The sequence below is a fragment of the Mytilus galloprovincialis genome, chromosome 4 (assembly GCF_965363235.1).
Source record: "Mytilus galloprovincialis chromosome 4, xbMytGall1.hap1.1, whole genome shotgun sequence".
Taxonomy (NCBI): domain Eukaryota; kingdom Metazoa; phylum Mollusca; class Bivalvia; order Mytilida; family Mytilidae; genus Mytilus; species Mytilus galloprovincialis.
In genome coordinates, this window is record NC_134841.1 from 53,024,672 (window position 1) to 53,048,393 (window position 23,722).

Sequence of the window (23,722 nt, forward strand, 5' to 3'; positions counted from 1 at the left end):
CGACCACACAAAAGAGGTGAATTGTTTTTCCACTCGGGTTTTTTTTTTTCAAATACGCCTGAAAAACTATACTGCTTATTTGTTTGTTTGTTATGTAAAATTTGTCGTCTAGATATTTTCAACGATGTGACAAAAAGACCAGCGGCTTTGGTTGGATCGTAAAAGCACATAATTCAGTATACAATATCAGTGACCTTTTAGATACGAAGCGACAATTTGACTATAGATGGTAACATCTATTTAAATGTCATATATATCAAATACAGTGTGGAGAATGTATTCCAGATAACGAACAGTTAACAACATTTCCACTCCTATTCTAATTCCCGTCAACAACAACAAACAAAAAAGTCACCATTCGTTATATAAACATTTGACTAGCTAATATCAATTTTAAGGGTTGCAAAATGCGTTTAAGAATAAATGATATAGTTAACAACATGATATGTATGTCCTCGTAGCGCAGGGGATAGCGCGCCGGACTTCTAATCCGGAGGTCGTGGGTTCGAATCCCACCGAGGATGCAAAACAAAATATTTTTGTTCGTTCCGTCATCACTGTATACATTCACTTAGCTTCATTCTCCGTCTTTAAAATTGATCAAATGTCAATTTTCGATCATATTAAACATGTTATTAAAGAGATGTGAATATTTTTCCACTCGAGAATTTTTTTCAAATACGCCTAAAAAACAATGCTGCTTATTTGTTTTGATTGTAAAATTTGTCGTCTACATGTTTTCAATGAAACGACAAAAAAAATCAGCGAATATGGTTGGATTGTAAAAGTACATAAGTATACAATCTCACTTGAGTACCTTTTAGATACCTAGCGATAACTTGTTACATGTCATATATCGAATACAAAAAATACAAAATGGTGAATATATTCTAGGTAACGAACGTTTAATAACACACACAAAAAAAGCATCACTATTCATCATTATATAAACATTTCACTATGGCTTAACTCAAATTTAAGGGTTGTTTTAGAATAAATGATATAGTTGACAACTTGATAGGGATGTCCGCGTAGTGCAAGGGATAACGCGCTGGACTTTTAAGCCAGAGGTCGTCGGTTCGAATCCCACCGAGGATGCAAAACATAGATACTTTTTGTTCTTTCTGTCATCACTGTATGCTACTAACTACATTGTCCTTCTTCAAAATTGATCAAATTCAAATTTTCGACCACACAAAAGAGGTGAATTGTTTTTCCACTCGGGTTTTTTTTTTTCAAATACGCCTGAAAAACTATACTGCTTATTTGTTTGTTTGTTATGTAAAATTTGTCGTCTAGATATTTTCAACGATGTGACAAAAAGACCAGCGGCTTTGGTTGGATCGTAAAAGCACATAATTCAGTATACAATATCAGTGACCTTTTAGATACGAAGCGACAATTTGACTATAGATGGTAACATCTATTTAAATGTCATATATATCAAATACAGTGTGGAGAATGTATTCCAGATAACGAACAGTTAACAACATTTCCACTCCTATTCTAATTCCCGTCAACAACAACAAACAAAAAAGTCACCATTCGTTATATAAACATTTGACTAGCTAATATCAATTTTAAGGGTTGCAAAATGCGTTTAAGAATAAATGATATAGTTAACAACATGATATGTATGTCCTCGTAGCGCAGGGGATAGCGCGCCGGACTTCTAATCCGGAGGTCGTGGGTTCGAATCCCACCGAGGATGCAAAACAAAATATTTTTGTTCGTTCCGTCATCACTGTATACATTCACTTAGCTTCATTCTCCGTCTTTAAAATTGATCAAATGTCAATTTTCGATCATATTAAACATGTTATTAAAGAGATGTGAATATTTTTCCACTCGAGAATTTTTTTCAAATACGCCTAAAAAACAATGCTGCTTATTTGTTTTGATTGTAAAATTTGTCGTCTACATGTTTTCAATGAAACGACAAAAAAAATCAGCGAATATGGTTGGATTGTAAAAGTACATAAGTATACAATCTCACTTGAGTACCTTTTAGATACCTAGCGATAACTTGTTACATGTCATATATCGAATACAAAAAATACAAAATGGTGAATATATTCTAGGTAACGAACGTTTAATAACACACACAAAAAAAGCATCACTATTCATCATTATATAAACATTTCACTATGGCTTAACTCAAATTTAAGGGTTGTTTTAGAATAAATGATATAGTTGACAACTTGATAGGGATGTCCGCGTAGTGCAAGGGATAACGCGCTGGACTTTTAAGCCAGAGGTCGTCGGTTCGAATCCCACCGAGGATGCAAAACATAGATACTTTTTGTTCTTTCTGTCATCACTGTATGCTACTAACTACATTGTCCTTCTTCAAAATTGATCAAATTCAAATTTTCGACCACACAAAAGAGGTGAATTGTTTTTCCACTCGGGTTTTTTTTTTTCAAATACGCCTGAAAAACTATACTGCTTATTTGTTTGTTTGTTATGTAAAATTTGTCGTCTAGATATTTTCAACGATGTGACAAAAAGACCAGCGGCTTTGGTTGGATCGTAAAAGCACATAATTCAGTATACAATATCAGTGACCTTTTAGATACGAAGCGACAATTTGACTATAGATGGTAACATCTATTTAAATGTCATATATATCAAATACAGTGTGGAGAATGTATTCCAGATAACGAACAGTTAACAACATTTCCACTCCTATTCTAATTCCCGTCAACAACAACAAACAAAAAAGTCACCATTCGTTATATAAACATTTGACTAGCTAATATCAATTTTAAGGGTTGCAAAATGCGTTTAAGAATAAATGATATAGTTAACAACATGATATGTATGTCCTCGTAGCGCAGGGGATAGCGCGCCGGACTTCTAATCCGGAGGTCGTGGGTTCGAATCCCACCGAGGATGCAAAACAAAATATTTTTGTTCGTTCCGTCATCACTGTATACATTCACTTAGCTTCATTCTCCGTCTTTAAAATTGATCAAATGTCAATTTTCGATCATATTAAACATGTTATTAAAGAGATGTGAATATTTTTCCACTCGAGAATTTTTTTCAAATACGCCTAAAAAACAATGCTGCTTATTTGTTTTGATTGTAAAATTTGTCGTCTACATGTTTTCAATGAAACGACAAAAAAAATCAGCGAATATGGTTGGATTGTAAAAGTACATAAGTATACAATCTCACTTGAGTACCTTTTAGATACCTAGCGATAACTTGTTACATGTCATATATCGAATACAAAAAATACAAAATGGTGAATATATTCTAGGTAACGAACGTTTAATAACACACACAAAAAAAGCATCACTATTCATCATTATATAAACATTTCACTATGGCTTAACTCAAATTTAAGGGTTGTTTTAGAATAAATGATATAGTTGACAACTTGATAGGGATGTCCGCGTAGTGCAAGGGATAACGCACTGGACTTTTAAGCCAGAGGTCGTCGGTTCGAATCCCACCGAGGATGCAAAACATAGATACTTTTTGTTCTTTCTGTCATCACTGTATGCTACTAACTACATTGTCCTTCTTCAAAATTGATCAAATTCAAATTTTCGACCACACAAAAGAGGTGAATTGTTTTTCCACTCGGGTTTTTTTTTTTCAAATACGCCTGAAAAACTATACTGCTTATTTGTTTGTTTGTTATGTAAAATTTGTCGTCTAGATATTTTCAACGATGTGACAAAAAGACCAGCGGCTTTGGTTGGATCGTAAAAGCACATAATTCAGTATACAATATCAGTGACCTTTTAGATACGAAGCGACAATTTGACTATAGATGGTAACATCTATTTAAATGTCATATATATCAAATACAGTGTGGAGAATGTATTCCAGATAACGAACAGTTAACAACATTTCCACTCCTATTCTAATTCCCGTCAACAACAACAAACAAAAAAGTCACCATTCGTTATATAAACATTTGACTAGCTAATATCAATTTTAAGGGTTGCAAAATGCGTTTAAGAATAAATGATATAGTTAACAACATGATATGTATGTCCTCGTAGCGCAGGGGATAGCGCGCCGGACTTCTAATCCGGAGGTCGTGGGTTCGAATCCCACCGAGGATGCAAAACAAAATATTTTTGTTCGTTCCGTCATCACTGTATACATTCACTTAGCTTCATTCTCCGTCTTTAAAATTGATCAAATGTCAATTTTCGATCATATTAAACATGTTATTAAAGAGATGTGAATATTTTTCCACTCGAGAATTTTTTTCAAATACGCCTAAAAAACAATGCTGCTTATTTGTTTTGATTGTAAAATTTGTCGTCTACATGTTTTCAATGAAACGACAAAAAAAATCAGCGAATATGGTTGGATTGTAAAAGTACATAAGTATACAATCTCACTTGAGTACCTTTTAGATACCTAGCGATAACTTGTTACATGTCATATATCGAATACAAAAAATACAAAATGGTGAATATATTCTAGGTAACGAACGTTTAATAACACACACAAAAAAAGCATCACTATTCATCATTATATAAACATTTCACTATGGCTTAACTCAAATTTAAGGGTTGTTTTAGAATAAATGATATAGTTGACAACTTGATAGGGATGTCCGCGTAGTGCAAGGGATAACGCGCTGGACTTTTAAGCCAGAGGTCGTCGGTTCGAATCCCACCGAGGATGCAAAACATAGATACTTTTTGTTCTTTCTGTCATCACTGTATGCTACTAACTACATTGTCCTTCTTCAAAATTGATCAAATTCAAATTTTCGACCACACAAAAGAGGTGAATTGTTTTTCCACTCGGGTTTTTTTTTTTTTCAAATACGCCTGAAAAACTATACTGCTTATTTGTTTGTTTGTTATGTAAAATTTGTCGTCTAGATATTTTCAACGATGTGACAAAAAGACCAGCGGCTTTGGTTGGATCGTAAAAGCACATAATTCAGTATACAATATCAGTGACCTTTTAGATACGAAGCGACAATTTGACTATAGATGGTAACATCTATTTAAATGTCATATATATCAAATACAGTGTGGAGAATGTATTCCAGATAACGAACAGTTAACAACATTTCCACTCCTATTCTAATTCCCGTCAACAACAACAAACAAAAAAGTCACCATTCGTTATATAAACATTTGACTAGCTAATATCAATTTTAAGGGTTGCAAAATGCGTTTAAGAATAAATGATATAGTTAACAACATGATATGTATGTCCTCGTAGCGCAGGGGATAGCGCGCCGGACTTCTAATCCGGAGGTCGTGGGTTCGAATCCCACCGAGGATGCAAAACAAAATATTTTTGTTCGTTCCGTCATCACTGTATACATTCACTTAGCTTCATTCTCCGTCTTTAAAATTGATCAAATGTCAATTTTCGATCATATTAAACATGTTATTAAAGAGATGTGAATATTTTTCCACTCGAGAATTTTTTTCAAATACGCCTAAAAAACAATGCTGCTTATTTGTTTTGATTGTAAAATTTGTCGTCTACATGTTTTCAATGAAACGACAAAAAAAATCAGCGAATATGGTTGGATTGTAAAAGTACATAAGTATACAATCTCACTTGAGTACCTTTTAGATACCTAGCGATAACTTGTTACATGTCATATATCGAATACAAAAAATACAAAATGGTGAATATATTCTAGGTAACGAACGTTTAATAACACACACAAAAAAAGCATCACTATTCATCATTATATAAACATTTCACTATGGCTTAACTCAAATTTAAGGGTTGTTTTAGAATAAATGATATAGTTGACAACTTGATAGGGATGTCCGCGTAGTGCAAGGGATAACGCACTGGACTTTTAAGCCAGAGGTCGTCGGTTCGAATCCCACCGAGGATGCAAAACATAGAAAAAAGTCGAGTGGACCTTTACATGACAGGACGTTGTTTTTGAGTACAGTGAAAATATTACTCTATTATAAGTTATTGCTCGGATTACCAAGCTAAAATATGGATTTATAATATTCTAACTTGTTTTAGAAGTAAGTTCTTTTCATTGATATTGGAAAACCCGTCTTTATTAACTGTTTGAAATGTTGTAAATATTTTTGGATTGAAAGAGGCTACCCGAGGGTGAATTGTATAACTGTTTTTAATTATATTTATAATGGAGAGACTTCCAGCTTTACTGTTGAAAACTATAGAAAATGCATGCGAACAATTTCGTAATATATCATTTACTGTGCATGGTGAAAATGACAGAGCCTGTATATCTGTAGTTTTTACAAATGAAGATAATACTAAAAGTAAAAGAAAATCAAATTCTACCGTAAATCGTAATAAAAAACGGATGAAAGAATATAACAATGACAATGTAAATATTGAGAATATTGAGAATCCTACAAATGTGATTTGTTCAGACCGTTCATCTGAAATAATTCAAATAACGAATGAAGAGGTATCGACAAATACCTTAGATATAATGGACTTTGACGATAACCCGTCTGTGGCCTCTGGTACTACAGGTAACATCGAAGTTATAGAGAGTCCGAATATAGAACTGTCGATCGATACAGGTAAAGAATTGTCTATGTCACCAACCTGTTTAACAAGTAAAAGTGTAAACAATGTGAATGAAAATAAACATAGAGTATCAGTTGGGAGAATTGAAAATAATAAATGCAACGGAGACGAAGATAATTTATTATCAAACTGTACAATTAGTCAAGCAAATAACAGTAATATTGTATCTACTCCGTCAACATGTGACAAAGTGAAAGAACATAATAAAACATTACAAGCTAGTAGATTTATTTATAAAATTGTTTTAAAACAAAACCGAAGTGGTATGGACATATTAATTGGAAAAACGCAAAGAGGACTTCTGATATTATATCATATGGGCCATAAAAATGTTGAAATTGTCAATCGCGGGGAACGAGATTACCGGTTATTGAACAAAGTGGTAACCGAGGATTTTAAAGATGTTAGAACAACAAAACTGATGACTGATGCAGTCCGTCAAGGAATACTGGAGATTGAAAACCTGGCTTGTGGAAATAAAAAACTGTAAAATTTTTTAAGTATTTTATAATTTGTTTTTGTAATGAGAAGTGTGTATGTTTCTGTGAGAAAATGGGAAAAAATGTTTTTGCTGAATTATGATAATTAAATTGTGATTTTGTTTACTTGTCTTATTATTGCTGATAATTGACTTAATATTTAATACTTTTGAATTTATTTGCATGGTGGAATGGAGACCAGCCCTTTGCGATCTTTTATTTCGATTGTATCAATTTTCGTCATATGTAGGACAATAATACAGTACCGTACAAACACTAAAACTCTTTAATTTTTTCATTGTATTCGGTGTAGGCTTTTATAATTTCAATGTATGAGCAGAATGGTAGATTAGAATGAGATTGAATATAAATATAGGGATATGATGTTGTTCCATAAAAAATGATAGATATATATGTAAATATGAGTATACGAAAGTTGATATTAATCAGATAATTATGTTCGTGACAAATATTTCACGCAATATAGATAATTTTGCAAATATAATTCATTTTCAGAGAAAGGACAATAAATAATGAAAATGTTTTTATGTTTGTGTAATTGAAACTGTGATATGTATATATGAATTGTGAATTTAATAAAGATAAAAAAAAAAAAGCACTGGACTTTTAAGCCAGAGGTCGTCGGTTCGAATCCCACCGAGGATGCAAAACATAGATACTTTTTGTTCTTTCTGTCATCACTGTATGCTACTAACTACATTGTCCTTCTTCAAAATTGATCAAATTCAAATTTTCGACCACACAAAAGAGGTGAATTGTTTTTCCACTCGGTTTGGTTGGATCGTAAAAGCACATAATTCAGTATACAATATCAGTGACCTTTTAGATACGAAGCGACAATTTGACTATAGATGGTAACATCTATTTAAATGTCATATATATCAAATACAGTGTGGAGAATGTATTCCAGATAACGAACAGTTAACAACATTTCCACTCCTATTCTAATTCCCGTCAACAACAACAAACAAAAAAGTCACCATTCGTTATATAAACATTTGACTAGCTAATATCAATTTTAAGGGTTGCAAAATGCGTTTAAGAATAAATGATATAGTTAACAACATGATATGTATGTCCTCGTAGCGCAGGGGATAGCGCGCCGGACTTCTAATCCGGAGGTCGTGGGTTCGAATCCCACCGAGGATGCAAAACAAAATATTTTTGTTCGTTCCGTCATCACTGTATGCTACTAACTACATTGTCCTTCTTCAAAATTGATCAAATTCAAATTTTCGACCACACAGAAGAGGTGAATTGTTTTTCCACTCGGGTTTTTTTTTTTCAAATACGCCTGAAAAACTATACTGCTTATTTGTTTGTTTGTTATGTAAAATTTGTCGTCTAGATATTTTCAACGATGTGACAAAAAGACCAGCGGCTTTGGTTGGATCGTAAAAGCACATAATTCAGTATACAATATCAGTGACCTTTTAGATACGAAGCGACAATTTGACTATAGATGGTAACATCTATTTAAATGTCATATATATCAAATACAGTGTGGAGAATGTATTCCAGATAACGAACAGTTAACAACATTTCCACTCCTATTCTAATTCCCGTCAACAACAACAAACAAAAAAGTCACCATTCGTTATATAAACATTTGACTAGCTAATATCAATTTTAAGGGTTGCAAAATGCGTTTAAGAATAAATGATATAGTTAACAACATGATATGTATGTCCTCGTAGCGCAGGGGATAGCGCGCCGGACTTCTAATCCGGAGGTCGTGGGTTCGAATCCCACCGAGGATGCAAAACAAAATATTTTTGTTCGTTCCGTCATCACTGTATACATTCACTTAGCTTCATTCTCCGTCTTTAAAATTGATCAAATGTCAATTTTCGAACATGTTAAAGAGATGTGAATATTTTTCCACTCGAGAATTTTTTTCAAATACGCCTAAAAAACAATGCTGCTTATTTGTTTTGATTGTAAAATTTGTCGTCTACATGTTTTCAATGAAACGACAAAAAAAATCAGCGAATATGGTTGGATTGTAAAAGTACATAAGTATACAATCTCACTTGAGTACCTTTTAGATACCTAGCGATAACTTGTTACATGTCATATATCGAATACAAAAATACAAAGTGAGGCTTGTATAGGGTATATTGGGATACGGGGTATTTGCCATTTTAATTTTAGGGATACGGGATATTTGTCCTAAAAGTAAATGGGATATGGGATATTGATGCATTTATAAGGATATTGAATTTTTAACATGAAAAAAAATAAGTGGAATTTAAAAGTTAAGTACAGAAATATTTACATCTCACTTGATAAAATTGCCCCAAAAAGTTTAAAATTAAAGGTCATTTTAGTGCTTTGTTGATTTTAATTGAGTCAATGGTCGTTTTATTTAAAAGTCATCCAAACCCAAGCGAAAAGTATTGATCTATTTTCGATATTTATATAGACAATAACTGTTTAGTGTCTTTAAATATCAGCTGTATTTGTAAGAGGCTAGGAAACAAGGTGTATGCGAGCTTTTAGCGAGCTACTACACCTGTTTCGAGCCGAGTACAAATACAGCTGATATTTAAAGACACTAAACAGTTATTGTCTTTATCCTGCAATTAATTCTGTATATTATTTGTGTTTTGAAAGACACAAAATTTAGCATTTATTTTCGATTTGTAATCCCTTGAGGCCCGCGAAGTAATATCAAAATCACACATTACTCTGAAGACGGGTTCGCCAAAAAAGAATCTCGAATGGTCAACAATAATACATCGCTCAAGGTGAATAATTATCTATTTTAACATAACAACTCATGTAAACAGTAAAAACAAATAACAAAACATTGTCAAATTTGAAACAGATGTGTACGAGTTGTCCTACGCTTCAGACTTGACTTTCACTAAACATGCATGCTGAAATTCATGTTTTGAAATCGACCATTGTCATCGTCATTGGAATGCAACTGGAATACACATTCTGAGGTCACAAAGGTTCAAACAATACTCAGTCCGGCAGTGGGCGGAGCTTTAAAGCGATATCTGTATAGTAAACAGATACAGCATAGCGATATCTGTAGGGCTGTATCTGTATAGTAGGACACCCAATTGCAGGATAAATGCTCATATGTACTGATAATTTTAAAAGTATTCGTTTGCTTTCCATACTTCGTTCCTTATTGTTAATTTTCCTTTTTTGGATGGTGATGTTCCTTTGGCACTATCTTACAGTGTTTGTATATCACAACACCTCCGCTATATGCCCGTGTCTGTTTTTTTTTTTTTTTTTTGGATTTTAATGAACGAAATCTATGTATTACTGGTAAATAATATTAAGTCAGGGATTCAGTTACCACAAATCACTTAAAATCTTTACTAAATTCTAGATTTGGTTTTGAAGTTTGGTTCTACCTGTAAAAAAATTATTTCAAACGGGATAGCACATCCCCATTTTTACGGAGATGTTGTTTACCGTGCCATTGGATGTTGGATGTGTAATGATTGATAATTTAGTTTTATGCAGATACATTACTTTTTATTAGTTGTAATTGGCTTTGAACTAGCTGTCAGTAATAGCAAGTACTCTCAGATCTGTACTTAGTGTCTTTTTGTTGATGGGATGTACAAGTACTCGGTCACGTCCACTCTCTGTTTTTGTTAGATGTATTTCTATTTGTATCCATCTGATGAGTTAAGCCTTTTTCAACTGATTTGTATAGTTCGTTCTTATGGTGTACTGTTACACCACTGTCCCAGGTTAAGGGGAGGGTTGGGATCCCGCTAACATGTTTAGCCTCGCCACATTCTGTATGTATGTGCCTCAGTGTCCAAACTTTCCATTTCTCAAAAAATAAATAGAACCAAGCAATTCAAACTGGTATACTTACCATTTTTTTAAACAGTTGAGTAAGGTTAAGATTTGAAACAGAGACTTTATTAATAAGTAATATAACCCAAATGTAAAACATTGCACAAATCTAATTTAGTATGCAGGTCTTACACATGCAGCAAACACATGAATAGGATTGTAAATATAACAGTGACTGCTTACACAAGTTTATACAATCACCAGGTGTGATGGTCTAAGGATTTAATATATATGAATATAGACAATAGACAATAGACAATATTTTATTCGCACAAACACATTTACATTAAATGGTTATGGCATACAAAATTAAGACAATAAACTGACAATAGTTAAATTGATTATAATTATATTAGAGTGACAGTGGTATTCACAGCGAAGAAGAAAAAGGCTATAACTATCAACAGTTAACACATTGTTAATGTTCATGAACAATTAAAAAAAGAACACAAAACAAAAATTAGGTTGCATATTACAAAAAGTTATACAGATGTTCTTAATAAAAGACAATCATTAATATACTTTATGGTGATTTTTATAATGACTGGTAGACTGCTATTTAAAAGTACAGTCAAATGATTTAGTGTTATAATAGTGGACTGCAATTTAATAAAATTGAAATTAAGATTTTTATTAATATTTTGTATATAGGTATCCCTTAATGATTTGTAGCATGGACAGATTGAGAAGAAATATATAACGACTTACATTATATAAGTCATACATAATGAAGACCTTCGTAAATTTTGAAATCAAAATTAATGTAAGAAGCTTACAAATCTTTTTTTTTATTATTTTTAACTGCGCAGTCATTATACATTACGTGTCAAAAAACGTTGAAGTCAAGTGATAGTTATTTAACCATAACCAAGATTGGCTTTTGTTTGTTTTGCAAATAAAAATAAAAATTTAATACTTTGTTGTAATCTATTTTTAGTGTCTGTAAATTTCCCCCAAAAAATACCCGTTTTACGTTAACAAAGTTAAATCATGTAGCACATTTATACTTAAAACACATTAACGACTATTAGTGGAATAAAGGCCATTTTGTAACTGCGTTTAATTTATCAATGAAGTCAGAAATACATGTTGTGTGGAATTATTGTGTTCTTTGTATCGTTGTAGTTAAAGGTATGAATTTAAAACACTGTAGAAGTTGTAATGCTTGATTAATTTTGTATGATATACTCGTATATTCTCTATAACTATAAGTGCGTTCACAATTTGTCGAAGACAGGTTGAAAAAGTGTGTAAGTGTTCGACGTAAGTTCGTACTAAGAGACAAAGATGTTACAAAATGTCTGACGTCTCCTCATGACAAGTTATTGTTGCTGCGGACAAGGCTTCAAAAATATGTTTGTATGTAAATAGATATGAGAAGATGTGGTAAGAGTGCTAATGATACAACTCTCCCCTAAAAGTTAGTTACTATGTGTTTCTTTTCAAAGAATTGAGAATAAATGTACACTCGGATCATCCCATGTACCAAAATGTAACTTTCATGATAAAGATGATATCTTGGCAAATCACAAGTCATTTGTGGGCTGGGCCCTCATTGCATATTTCAATAAACAAATAATCTGAATACTTACCTTGTTCGTATTTGAAACCTAAATTTTCCAAGGCTAAGTTTAAACAACGGAACATTGTCGGCTCAACTGCATGTTCTACAAATGAATTGTCCTTTAGATTGACCAAAAAAGTGGCAGCAGCAGTCCTTTTGCGCCGATTGCTTTTTTTAAGGGGGGTATCATTTGCGCCAAAATTTGTTTTCCAAATCTGAGACTACTATAATACATGTGTTATAGTAGTCTCAGTCCACATGTATCAATTGCGCCTATATTCGGAACTCATTTGCGCCAATTTAACTGTACCTATCTTTCATTAATATTAATGATTAATATATATGTATTCTTATGTTTGGTTTAAAAAGTATCATATGTTCGGAGATATTTCGCCATGAAGATGAGCATCTGGGGAGAAATGACTTAAAATTCATCAGACAGTCAATGTACAGAGAAAGAATAAAATTAAGTGCTATGCTGAATATTTTATAAAGATATACCAAAAAGAAAAGACTTTAGAAGCTTTTGCAAGTTATGTTTTAGCCACATATGTTGATGACACAGTGCTTTGTTCCCACCATGCGTATGGGCTTTATTATTATTAGGAATTATCATGAACTGTTTTATGCATTTCAACCTTCAATATTTGTGTTTTTGGACAATGAAGTGAAGTTAGAAGCTACTATATACATTAAATTGGGAAGTATGCATGCAGCAGCAGATAAAAGAAGATATGTTTCAGAAAAAGAAACATTTGCCGTGTAAACTGCCGGTTCCAAGTCCGAATAAAGGAGTAGGGAAGTCATTTTTTTCTACTAATTGGCACAATCGTATGTTTTAGTTTTGGCGCAAATGATACCATGAAATTTCAAAACATATGGCGCAAACGTAGCATTGGATACAAAAAATTGTGGGCCATTTTTGGCGCAAAAGGATCTCTCCCGTTAATGCCACATTGACAACGCAAGTTAACAGTGTCACAGTATTAGTTCCCTCTTTGGGAGAGACCCGTTTGCGCCCCATTAACCATATATGGATTCATAAAGAATCTAGAAAATTGAAAATTAAAATCTCGGTCATTTTCTGAAATAAATTCTATCAAAACCTTTTGCTCCACTAAAACCCCGTCTTTCAAAAATAATACACTACACTCTGCTTATTTTTTTGTGATATAATTCTGATTATCATTTTCGATTTTGAGATGTAACATTTCATTTTCTATAACCGTTCTACGTTAAAGGAAAATATCCCAATTTCAAACAATTTATCTAAATTAAAAGATGCATGATTAATGGCTCAGCCAATAATGCATCGTTTTTTGCGCTCCCACATAATATCTAACGTTCAAAGATTGATCTTCAATCTTATTCAAATTTTCTTTGTAGGCAATTTCTTAAAAAGACCAGATGATGTAACTGAATGTTCTGGAGGTGATTTAACATTTGGATGGGAATACAGTGGTTCCGCCAATGTAGTGATGTGGGAAAAGCTTCCATCAACGACTGTCCTTTCGCATGTCTTAATTGTTGGTAAGAAAAAAGTAAAATCACAAAAATACTGAACACCGAGGAAATTTCAGAAAGTCCCTAATCAAAAAGCAAAATCAAAGGATAATACACATCAAACGATCAAAAGAAAAGACTTGAACAAGTTTATCTATATGTATCAAATAAATCATGATTACGGAAAATATAGGTGGTTAGATTGATTTTTTTTTTTTTTTTTTATTTTTATTCATCATACTTCATATATATACATACTACAATTATAAGATACACACATATCAAATTCATATACACACATTTATACACAATATTATCACAGTTTGAAAATATCCATTCATTATTACAGTTATATACTTTATATTTTTACTTTGAAAGTATCCAATCATTATTACAGTTATATACTTTATATAGTTACTTTCAAAATATCCATTCATTATTATTAGATTGAATTAATACCTTTTCCTTGAATGATTTTGTTTTGCTACATGTATATAAATGATTTACCATTCAAGCGCAATGAGTCATGGCAAGGTTGTTCGCAAAAGAAGTATTTATTTCAAATTGGGAAAACAAAATATGTTTATCTGAACATATTTTTCAATTTCTTTTTAAATGCTCCAACAGTTGCTAATAGAACGATTACAAATTAAAAAACAAAAAGTAACCAGGATATTGACGAACGAACTCATCTTGTCGTAATTGGAGCGGTTAGTCGTTGTATGTTTACAAACGTACATAAACCTTAAAAAGTGTAATTAATTAGTTATCCCACAAGGACGCGGTGTGTCAGTGTAAGATCACCCCGATGTATTTGATGCAGTCGAGTGAATAGATGAATACCCATAAAATATGCCGATTTAAAAAAGGATTTTTATAATATATATGAAAGATGTTTAAAAGTCTCCGGAAGTGTTACATATCTTGAAATAAATTATTAAATTATTGTTGTCGGATTGTATGTTTGTTCTTTGTTTTTAATTGGGTAGTAAAGTTTCAGATAAATAAATCTATTAGTTTATTTTTAGGAAAAAACTTAAGTATAGCTTTTGTTACTAATTGATTGATTGTTGGTTGTTTAACGTCAAGTGACAATTGACTTTTTGTATCATTTTTTTTGGATACCAATTAAAAATATTATTTCTGCTGCAAAGATTTGTTTTAACATAACTGTCTTAAAAAGTTGATCATAAGATACAAGAGTCTTTTTTCTTGGAGATAACGAGACAAAAAACAAACCTTGGTCCATCAATAATACATAAACGCATATGAAGACATTTAAAATAACTTTAAAGCCTTACAGCTATTTTAATGAGACAAACAAATTATGTCAAAATTACCTTTTTAATACCAAAGATGGCGCCCTCCAGAGGGTATTCGAAGTCTCTTACAAGATTTTAGCTGTTCTATATTTCAATTATGAGCAAATTATTATAGTTTTGATGTAGTTTATAGTTTTATAATTTTATAAATATAGTCTAAATCAGTATCTGATCATTCAAAATAAGTAACTGAATAATCTGTTAGATCCCGAAAAAGATACAACATCGAATACCTTTTTTGAAATACACCAAATCCAGGAAGCAGGATACAACGATCATCGGAACACTAAAAGCTAAAGATAAATAAAGGCAACAGTAGTATACCGCTGTAAAATAGACGAAACACCAAACTAGAAAGCAAATATGTTAAATAACCAATTTGTATCTGTGTTTACCAACGAGAATAATCATCAAATTCCCGACAAGGGTCCATCTCCATACAAACCCATAAACTACATTCAAATAACAGAAAAAGGTGTAAAACAATGCATAGAACGCCTAAACGAAAGTCAGTGGTCAATATAAAATACCAATCACATTACTTAAAGAAACAGCAGAGGCTATAACACCGATACTATCTTATCTTCCAACTGTCATAAGATACTGGAGATATACCGAAAGACTGTGAAATGCAAATCGTATTCCAAATAATGGACTATTTAGATGGACAGAATATTCTACATAACAACCAATATGGTTTCCGTGCAAAAAGATCATGTGAAACACAGCTGCTGGTAACAACAGATGACAAAGCAAAACACCTTAATCAAGGAAAACAAATGGATATGGGAATATGAGACTTCTCAAAGGCGTTTGATAAGTTCCTCACATAATATTGTGAAACAAACTCCATCATTACGGGATACAGGGTAATACACGTACTATATAGATTAACAGTCTCCTGAAAGACAGACAAAAACAGGTTGTAGAAGATAACGCATCATCATATACGGCGCCAGTAACATCAGGTGTTCCACACTTTTCTTGATTAACCTCCCTGTTGGTTTATCATCAACTATCAGACTGTTTGCTGATGACTGTCATCTATAGACCAAAAGAGTCGTCTTATAAAGAACACGTACTACTCCAAAAGACCTGGACACACTAGTATAATAAAGCAAAACTTAACAGATGTAGTTTAACGTCAACCATTGTGCCACTATGCAGTTCAAAACAGCAACAAAAAAGAGAATGTACCAGTACACCATGAAAAATGAGCTATTAGAAAATATACAATACCATCCGTACCTAGGCGTTGAGCTCAGTGACACCTTAAAGTATTATCTGCATATTGACAATGTCTGTTAGAAGTCTTCGAGTATATATGGATTTTTGAACTTAAGACATTGTCCACCCAAGGTAAAGGAAAGAGCATACCATATTCTAGTCCGACCGAAAGTGGAATATGCAACATTCAAATTCTCAACTGGAACCCACTGTAACAAAGAAGAACCACGGCAGATGTCACCCTCATGTACAAGGTAGTCCACAAACTACTAGCTATACCAATACGCTACATTCAATACCAGCTGGTGTAATACGAACTAGAAACATCCACAGTTTGAAATTCTTGCCATACCACTGCAGAATCAACATCTATCAACACTATTTTTTTCCCAAGAACAGTTATTGTCTTGAACACTTAGAATCGCTTCTGCTCGCACCATCACTTGAGGTCTCAAAATCCTCCCTCAAAGCACCAACCATGTTGAACCAACAGCAACTAATGAGTTGGAACTTTTGTGGCAACATTCCAGCAGCACGTGCCTGCGGGGTATATATCTCCTTATTGATATGATATTCCCGTGCTTGCACTTCCTATCATGATTTTCTTAATAGAGGATTGCTCTGCACAAGGAAGCTATTAAACCAAGAGTTCCAAATAGTGAAGTTGAAATCATCCCTTCGTAAATTTTACGGACGCCATCACGAGTTGGTAGACCGTTATGGAATACCCGTTTCACAGATGATACCGGATATGTTCCTTACGTCGTTACTACAATCCCCTTCCCTTTCATGAATATGACCTACCGAATAAGACTACTTACCGGATTTGTTATAACATGAGCAGCACGACGGGTACCACATGTAGAGCAGGATCTGCTTACCCTTCCGGAGCACCTGAGATCACCCCTAGTTTTTTGTGGGGTTCGTGTTGCTTATTCTTTAGTTTTCTATGTTGTGTAATGCGTACTATTGTTTGTCTGTTTGTCTTCTTCATTTTTAGCCATGGCGTTGTCAGTTTATTTCGATTTATGAGTTTGACTCTGGTATCTTTCGTCCCTCTTGTGTAGTGTACATACTTGTTATATTTTTAATCACCGGAGCTACATTTGGATAGTTTGAGCACACCATACACCACATATGCACATAAGTCATCGTTATTAGATATCCAGTATGGATTTTGACGCGTTATGAAGTTGAAGTGTAAAATTCTTGATTAAGATCTATAACTATTGCTTTTATAATTTTTGGCTTCAAATGTTAATAGTAAACTCATCATAGATGCCAGGATTAAAATTTAATATTTACGCCAGACGCGCATTTCGTCTACAAAAGACTCATCAGTGACGCTCGAATCAAAAAATGTTTAAAAAGACAAATGAAGTACGAAGTTTAAGAGCATTGAGGACCAAAAATTCCTAAAAGTTATGCCAAATACAGCTAAGGTAATCTATTCCTGAGATAGTTTTATCCATGGGATTCATGATCATCTTCTGTTTGTTTTTAATGACGTATGAACGCAGCATGAATGTTATATTTATTTCCATTTGATAAAACAATGATAATATTAAAAGTTGTTGACTACATGATTTAGTGATCGCGAAACTCATGACAGAGCATATATGTCGATGGTTCAAGATGATATCTAAGAGTCAAGTAGGGCATTTTTAACGTGAATTATTTACTTTATGACCTGAGGATATGGAGTCAGGCAACTCACCCAACGCTTCCCTTAGAGGAAAGCAAAGTTTTGGTAGGAAAGACACATTTTTGTTGGCATCGCTCTGTTCTGCTTAATTGTTCCAAAAAAATATCCTCAGTTTTAGCCTGTTCTTCTAAGAAATGATGTTTATCTAAAGTTAAGTTTTAATAAAGAATATAAACAGTGTTCTGAAAATTTCCCCTCAGACCATAAATGATATATCTAGTTCCCTGTAGTCTAAAATAACTTCCCCACTTGAAGCTTTATTTCCGATATCGATGCTATATTTCATTGAATAAAATCAATTCCAATACAAATGTTATGCCGAAATGTATTTTTTGTTGTAAAGAAGAAACATATTGAAACGTGTTTAGGGCTGGTGGGAGATGACAGTTTTATCTTTTTTTAATTCGTTTTCTTCTTCAATGCGGAAACTTGAAAGAGAAACAAAAATAGAATTCAAATATATCCCTTCCCCCTAAAGGTTGAGCAACACGAACCTCACCAAAATGGTCTGATGCGCCGTGGTAGTACGACGATTCTGCTCTATAGGTAGAACCCGTCGTGTTGGTACTGTAACGGCACAGTACCCAAGATGCAAAGAGTACCCACACTGCTCCTATTTAAAAATAAAGAGGCAGCGGAAGACCTGAACCAAACGTATTTTATGGTTTGACATCATGCACGTCTTTCATCATACCGTATCAACTGGGAGGGTGACATATGCTCCATTTTTATGTGCTGTCGGTATATTGTTACATATAAATGAACATTTCACAATTGGGAAGCTGAAATCATCTCTTTTGTCGAAAATTTTTCTTATAAAAAAAACTTTATTGTTTTTATTTCCAAATGTACGTCAAGATATGTGACATATGTTACTTTTTATCATGTACTTTATATTTCAAGATTACTGGGATAAATGGGTTCAACATAATTACCAAACTTGTGATTCCTAAAGTGATATGACATAATGTGTGTCTGTGCTGACATGAATTATCATTAATATGGTCATATTTATAAGTTAACTGTTTACAAAACTTTTGAATTTTTGAAATACGAAGGCTTTTATACCTCAGTAATAGATAACCTTAGCTGTATTTGACAAAAGTTTCAGGAATTTTGGTCTTAATGCCCTTAACTTCGTACTTTATTTGGCCTTTTAAACTTTTTCGATTCAAGCGTCACTGTTGAGTCTTTTGTAAACGAAACGCGCATTTTTACAAAATTTAATCCTGGTTTCTATGACGAGTTTATTTACTCTTCGAATAAGTCGGTTGTTCGTGGTTGACGTCGTCTTTGGTACGGCCTAAACAATTGTACTTTTGTAATGACTTATTGTTATCATACTGATACACATGTGTTTGGTGTGAGCAGAATCAAACTACTCGAGCGTCACTGATGAGTCTTTTGTAGATGAAACGCGCGTCTGGCGTAAATATAATTTTTTAATCCTGGTATCTATGATGAGTTTATTTACCTGTACTTTATGTAGATTCATGCTAGCCAGTGTAATGTGTGGTACCATGAAAACCGGAAAGTTTGGAAAGACATTGCAGGTTTATCTAATAGGGTCAATGAATTTGAATATTGATTGTATGTCAGTGTTGTACAACAACATCATACAAACAATTTAAATCCAAATTTTAAGCCATTCAATCTGTTAGAACATTTGCTGAAGAGAAAAAAACATAGGTCAATATATCAATCTACGCATTATGAAGGAGAGACGTTTCTCCCAATGATTTCATTGGATATGCTTTATCCTGTCAATAAAAACAAATGGATGCAGAATTTTGATAATTGTAGGTTTATTGACCCCCGGTTCAGGATATGAAGGGCGAATCAGACATAATTCCAATGGCAATATGACCTTAAAAAGTTTAAAAGAGGAAGATTCTGGTACCTATAAATGCACTGTGACTTACTTTCTTGGTGGAATTGTGGAAGATAGTATTGATGTGATAATTTATAGTAAGCTATTTATTGAATTCTGTGCTAATAAATGTTTACTTTTCATGACAGTAAACAGTACAATTTTAAACAATTTTTTTGAAAGTAGATATTTTTGATATGTGGTACTTTGACCGATATTGATGTCTTTTCGTATCATATTTCTTTGGCTGTCTGTGACAACTTTTTTGTCTATGATGGAGTGTATTATAAAAAAGAACATTTTGATGGAAATATTGCATTTCAATAAAGTTAAGTTTTCGTCACTGTTTTTTATTCAAGAAAGAAATCAAGTTGATCAAAAGGCTACATAACAATAGCAATGACATTGTTGGCAGTAAAAAATGTAACAATTGCAAAAAAAATTCCCTTTCACTGGAAACTGAACATGTAAAGTTCTTTCGTGCATACATTTAATTTAAAGCTTAATAGAGTTGTTCTTCTATTTTTCTCTGTTTGGCAGAAAAGGGTTAGGAGAATAATTGATAGTAGATGCATTAAATGATAATCATAAAACGCTCAGCGATCCTCTGATTTTAAATTAAACTTCACCGAGTGGGGAAATATCGCATATCGTGTCACACTCGCGGAATAGATATAATCGATATGTATATACAACATATATTAGTATACAATTTCCAGCATTAAATTTCGATAAATAGACTTAATGCATAATAGAACATAATTTTGTCTTTTAGATAGATTGAGAATGCCACCTTCGATAACATACAACAGCCAAACGAATAAATTATCATGTACAGTAGCTGATGTGAATAGCGGAATACATTACACATGGACGGTATGCACCTTAATGTGATAACCAATAATGCATTCAAAATGATCATTTCGCTAGTCTCAAGTTCACTTTTTAAATATCATAACATGTTCAATTAATTCATCTGCATGTATTATTATTTTTGAGAACTTAAGATCAATTTACACTGCAACTGATTCAATAACAACTTTCGTAGATTCTTCATATTGTTCGTAATGTTTCATAACACCATTATCATTTATTCACAATAAAAAGTTTTTTTTTTATTTTAAGTTGAACGAAGAAGTAATTGGAACTGAAAACGCTTTAATACCGAAAAACAGTGGTGTCTATACATGTGTTATAACCGGGAAGGCTATAGAAATGTGCGCTGTCAGTAATATTAAGAAAAACGCATCGTTTTCATTGCAGATGGGTGAGTTGTATTTCCTATACAAACAAATTGTTTGCATTATACACAATAATTCTATAGACATTTTTAGATATAATTAGTTTTTGTCTGTATAGATAGTTTACTCATTGGCTATCATGCTAAATTTTTTAATAAAAGTATCACGACATATTTTGGACAGAAAATTATCCGTCTTTGTCACGATAAAATAGCGATGCAGAATAAATTATCTGATTTAAAGATAGTTCCCTTAAAAAAATACTTTATAAGTGAGAAGAGTGGTGGGACTTTTCAGAATGTATTTACTTACCACAGAAACGAAACGTGTTGTTGGGTTGCAGTCTCATTTTTGTTTCAACACAGCGCCTTTGATTCCCACTTCTAGAAATTACAATCATTATTAATATTTCTTAATTGGTTTTATTCCAGAAAAGCCAGTTGTTGCAGCCCGTCAGCCAACTATAAGAACGATAGATGGACAATCCGTTACACTTGAATGCTATGTTGTCAGTGCTGTGCCACAAACAATAAATTCCTGGAAATGGTTTAGAGAAAATGAAAAGGGGAATATTTTGTCATACTCCCCAACATACAATATTTCCTTTGTAACAGTCGGTCATGGACTTAACTATAAATGCACAGCGACAAATGATGCTGGTGAATCGATCCCTGTAACAGTTATGGTACAAGTTCTCAGTAAGTTTATCAAGTTATTGAAAATACTGCTTTATGTCTTGTTAATGAAACCCATCTTACAGACTAAATATGTCGATTTATTTATTTGTTTTTTGTTTTTAAGATTCAAAACATTATGATAACAGATTTAATTGTATTAAAAAAAACTGTAGATATATAAAATTTGCATGCTTTAAAAAAAATACACATATGAAAGTGACGATAACATTTGTTAACAAGAATTCAGCGCCTCATGCAAAATGTGAATGTTACTTTATTTCCTTTTGAATAAATTTGCGTTCAATTCTACAGTAAAATACATATATTACAGTTGTATCAAAACCAAATCATCATATTCTGTATCATAAGCAGCATCTGATATTTTTTAAAGTCTCCAGCAAAGTGGTCAGAAAACCGAAATGAAGGATAGCTGTGAAGTATGTACCGCGGAGGATCTTATTTTCATCTGTGTTTGATCTTCTTCTTTTTAGCACCTCCACATATTCAGTCTTTCGGAGAATACAGTCCCCTAGAAAACTCTAATCTTCATATTCGTTGCAACATATCTGGAAACCCGTCTCCGAATTGGGATCAAGTTCACTGGACAAAGATTGAATCAATATCTTTTAGAGTTTCAGGTTTTAGTTTGTATTTCAATGAAATTAGCCGCCAGGAAGCTGGTATATATACATGCCACGTCACCACTTTACTGGAATTGACGTCTGGACAGATATTAACAAAGACGGACAACAAAAATGTCACCATTGATGTTTTATGTAAGTTCATAATAATATATTGTGAAACGTTCACCGTTTTATTCGACAATAAAAACTTTGAAGATATAATCTTTATATTAACCAGGATTTCAATTTTGCACGCGAGACGCTCGTACCGTTTACAAAAAACTGATCAGTGAAGCTCAAATCCAAAAAATTAAAAGGCAAAATAAAGTACGAAGTTGTAGGCCTCGAGGACCCAAAACTTCTATAGGTTATATCAAATACAGCTTATTATAATGTATTCTAGCTTTGATCATGGGGTAGACAATCCATAGTGTTCCGTATCTGTACTTTGAAATCTTAAGGAACAATGATCGTTTGAAGTGTTTTGAGATATTTTACCCTTTGATAAAGGACTTTCCGATGTGAATTTTCTTTAGAGATCGGTATTTTTTTCTTTCTTTTACCTATGAATTTTAAATAATAAACAATAAAACATCAATTGTGTACGCCTAACGCACGTTTCGTCTACAATTAATTATCTAAGGTACCAGGCTTATAATTTAATAAGCATTGAAGAATTTTAAGATTGTTAATATGAATATGTCAATGATATTACATACCAACACAGAATTGCTTCACCAAATAAGTGTTTATACATCCTTGGCTTTTGCATGTTCAAGTTGGATCGTGAAGGTAAATCCTTGGACGCACGAACATTCTCTAATGTTATTTTCTTTTAAAAGCCGAATCGATCTCCACATTTTTTCAAAAGTAAACTTAAAATATGAAAAACAGGAAAATAGGGCGATATCCTCATATAATCTCTGCTGTGTACAAACCAATACAGATATTTAACGTGCTAGGTAACTGATCGCAGAGAAAAATAAAATCACAAAAGTACAGAACTCTGAGGAAAATTCGAAACGGGAAGTCCCTTATCAAATGGCAAAATCAAAAGCTCAATCACATCAAACGAATAGACAACAACTGTCATATTCCTGACTCGGTACAGGCATTTTCCTATGT

The 23,722-nt window shown here is 32.9% G+C and overlaps 1 protein-coding gene and 7 non-coding genes across 9 annotated transcripts in view; all 8 read left to right on the plus strand.

Moving 5' to 3' along the window:
- Positions 1–451: 451 nt before the first annotated feature.
- Positions 452–524, plus strand: Trnar-ucu (transfer RNA arginine (anticodon UCU)). The gene has a single exon. It is a non-coding gene; the product is annotated as a tRNA-Arg (tRNA).
- A 1,114-nt stretch (positions 525–1,638) lies between these two features.
- Trnar-ucu (transfer RNA arginine (anticodon UCU)) lies at positions 1,639–1,711 on the plus strand. The gene has a single exon. It is a non-coding gene; the product is annotated as a tRNA-Arg (tRNA).
- Positions 1,712–2,825: 1,114 nt separating this feature from the next.
- On the plus strand, positions 2,826–2,898 carry Trnar-ucu (transfer RNA arginine (anticodon UCU)). Its single transcript has one exon. It is a non-coding gene; the product is annotated as a tRNA-Arg (tRNA).
- Positions 2,899–4,012: 1,114 nt separating this feature from the next.
- Positions 4,013–4,085, plus strand: Trnar-ucu (transfer RNA arginine (anticodon UCU)). Its single transcript has one exon. It is a non-coding gene; the product is annotated as a tRNA-Arg (tRNA).
- A 1,116-nt stretch (positions 4,086–5,201) lies between these two features.
- Trnar-ucu (transfer RNA arginine (anticodon UCU)) lies at positions 5,202–5,274 on the plus strand. Its single transcript has one exon. It is a non-coding gene; the product is annotated as a tRNA-Arg (tRNA).
- A 2,833-nt stretch (positions 5,275–8,107) lies between these two features.
- On the plus strand, positions 8,108–8,180 carry Trnar-ucu (transfer RNA arginine (anticodon UCU)). The gene has a single exon. It is a non-coding gene; the product is annotated as a tRNA-Arg (tRNA).
- A 538-nt stretch (positions 8,181–8,718) lies between these two features.
- Positions 8,719–8,791, plus strand: Trnar-ucu (transfer RNA arginine (anticodon UCU)). The gene has a single exon. It is a non-coding gene; the product is annotated as a tRNA-Arg (tRNA).
- Positions 8,792–11,867: 3,076 nt separating this feature from the next.
- LOC143072418 (hemicentin-2-like) overlaps positions 11,868–23,722 on the plus strand; it is a 28,518-nt gene continuing 16,663 nt past the window's right edge. For both annotated transcript variants that reach the window (XM_076247332.1, XM_076247331.1), the window contains exons 1-7: positions 11,868–11,996; positions 13,816–13,959; positions 19,990–20,154; positions 20,832–20,932; positions 21,182–21,323; positions 21,729–21,995; positions 22,466–22,750. In XM_076247332.1, coding sequence (XP_076103447.1) covers positions 11,936–11,996; positions 13,816–13,959; positions 19,990–20,154; positions 20,832–20,932; positions 21,182–21,323; positions 21,729–21,995; positions 22,466–22,750 — 1,165 coding nt within the window. In that variant the 5' untranslated portion in view covers positions 11,868–11,935. The remainder of the gene's footprint in view (positions 11,997–13,815; positions 13,960–19,989; positions 20,155–20,831; positions 20,933–21,181; positions 21,324–21,728; positions 21,996–22,465; positions 22,751–23,722) is intronic.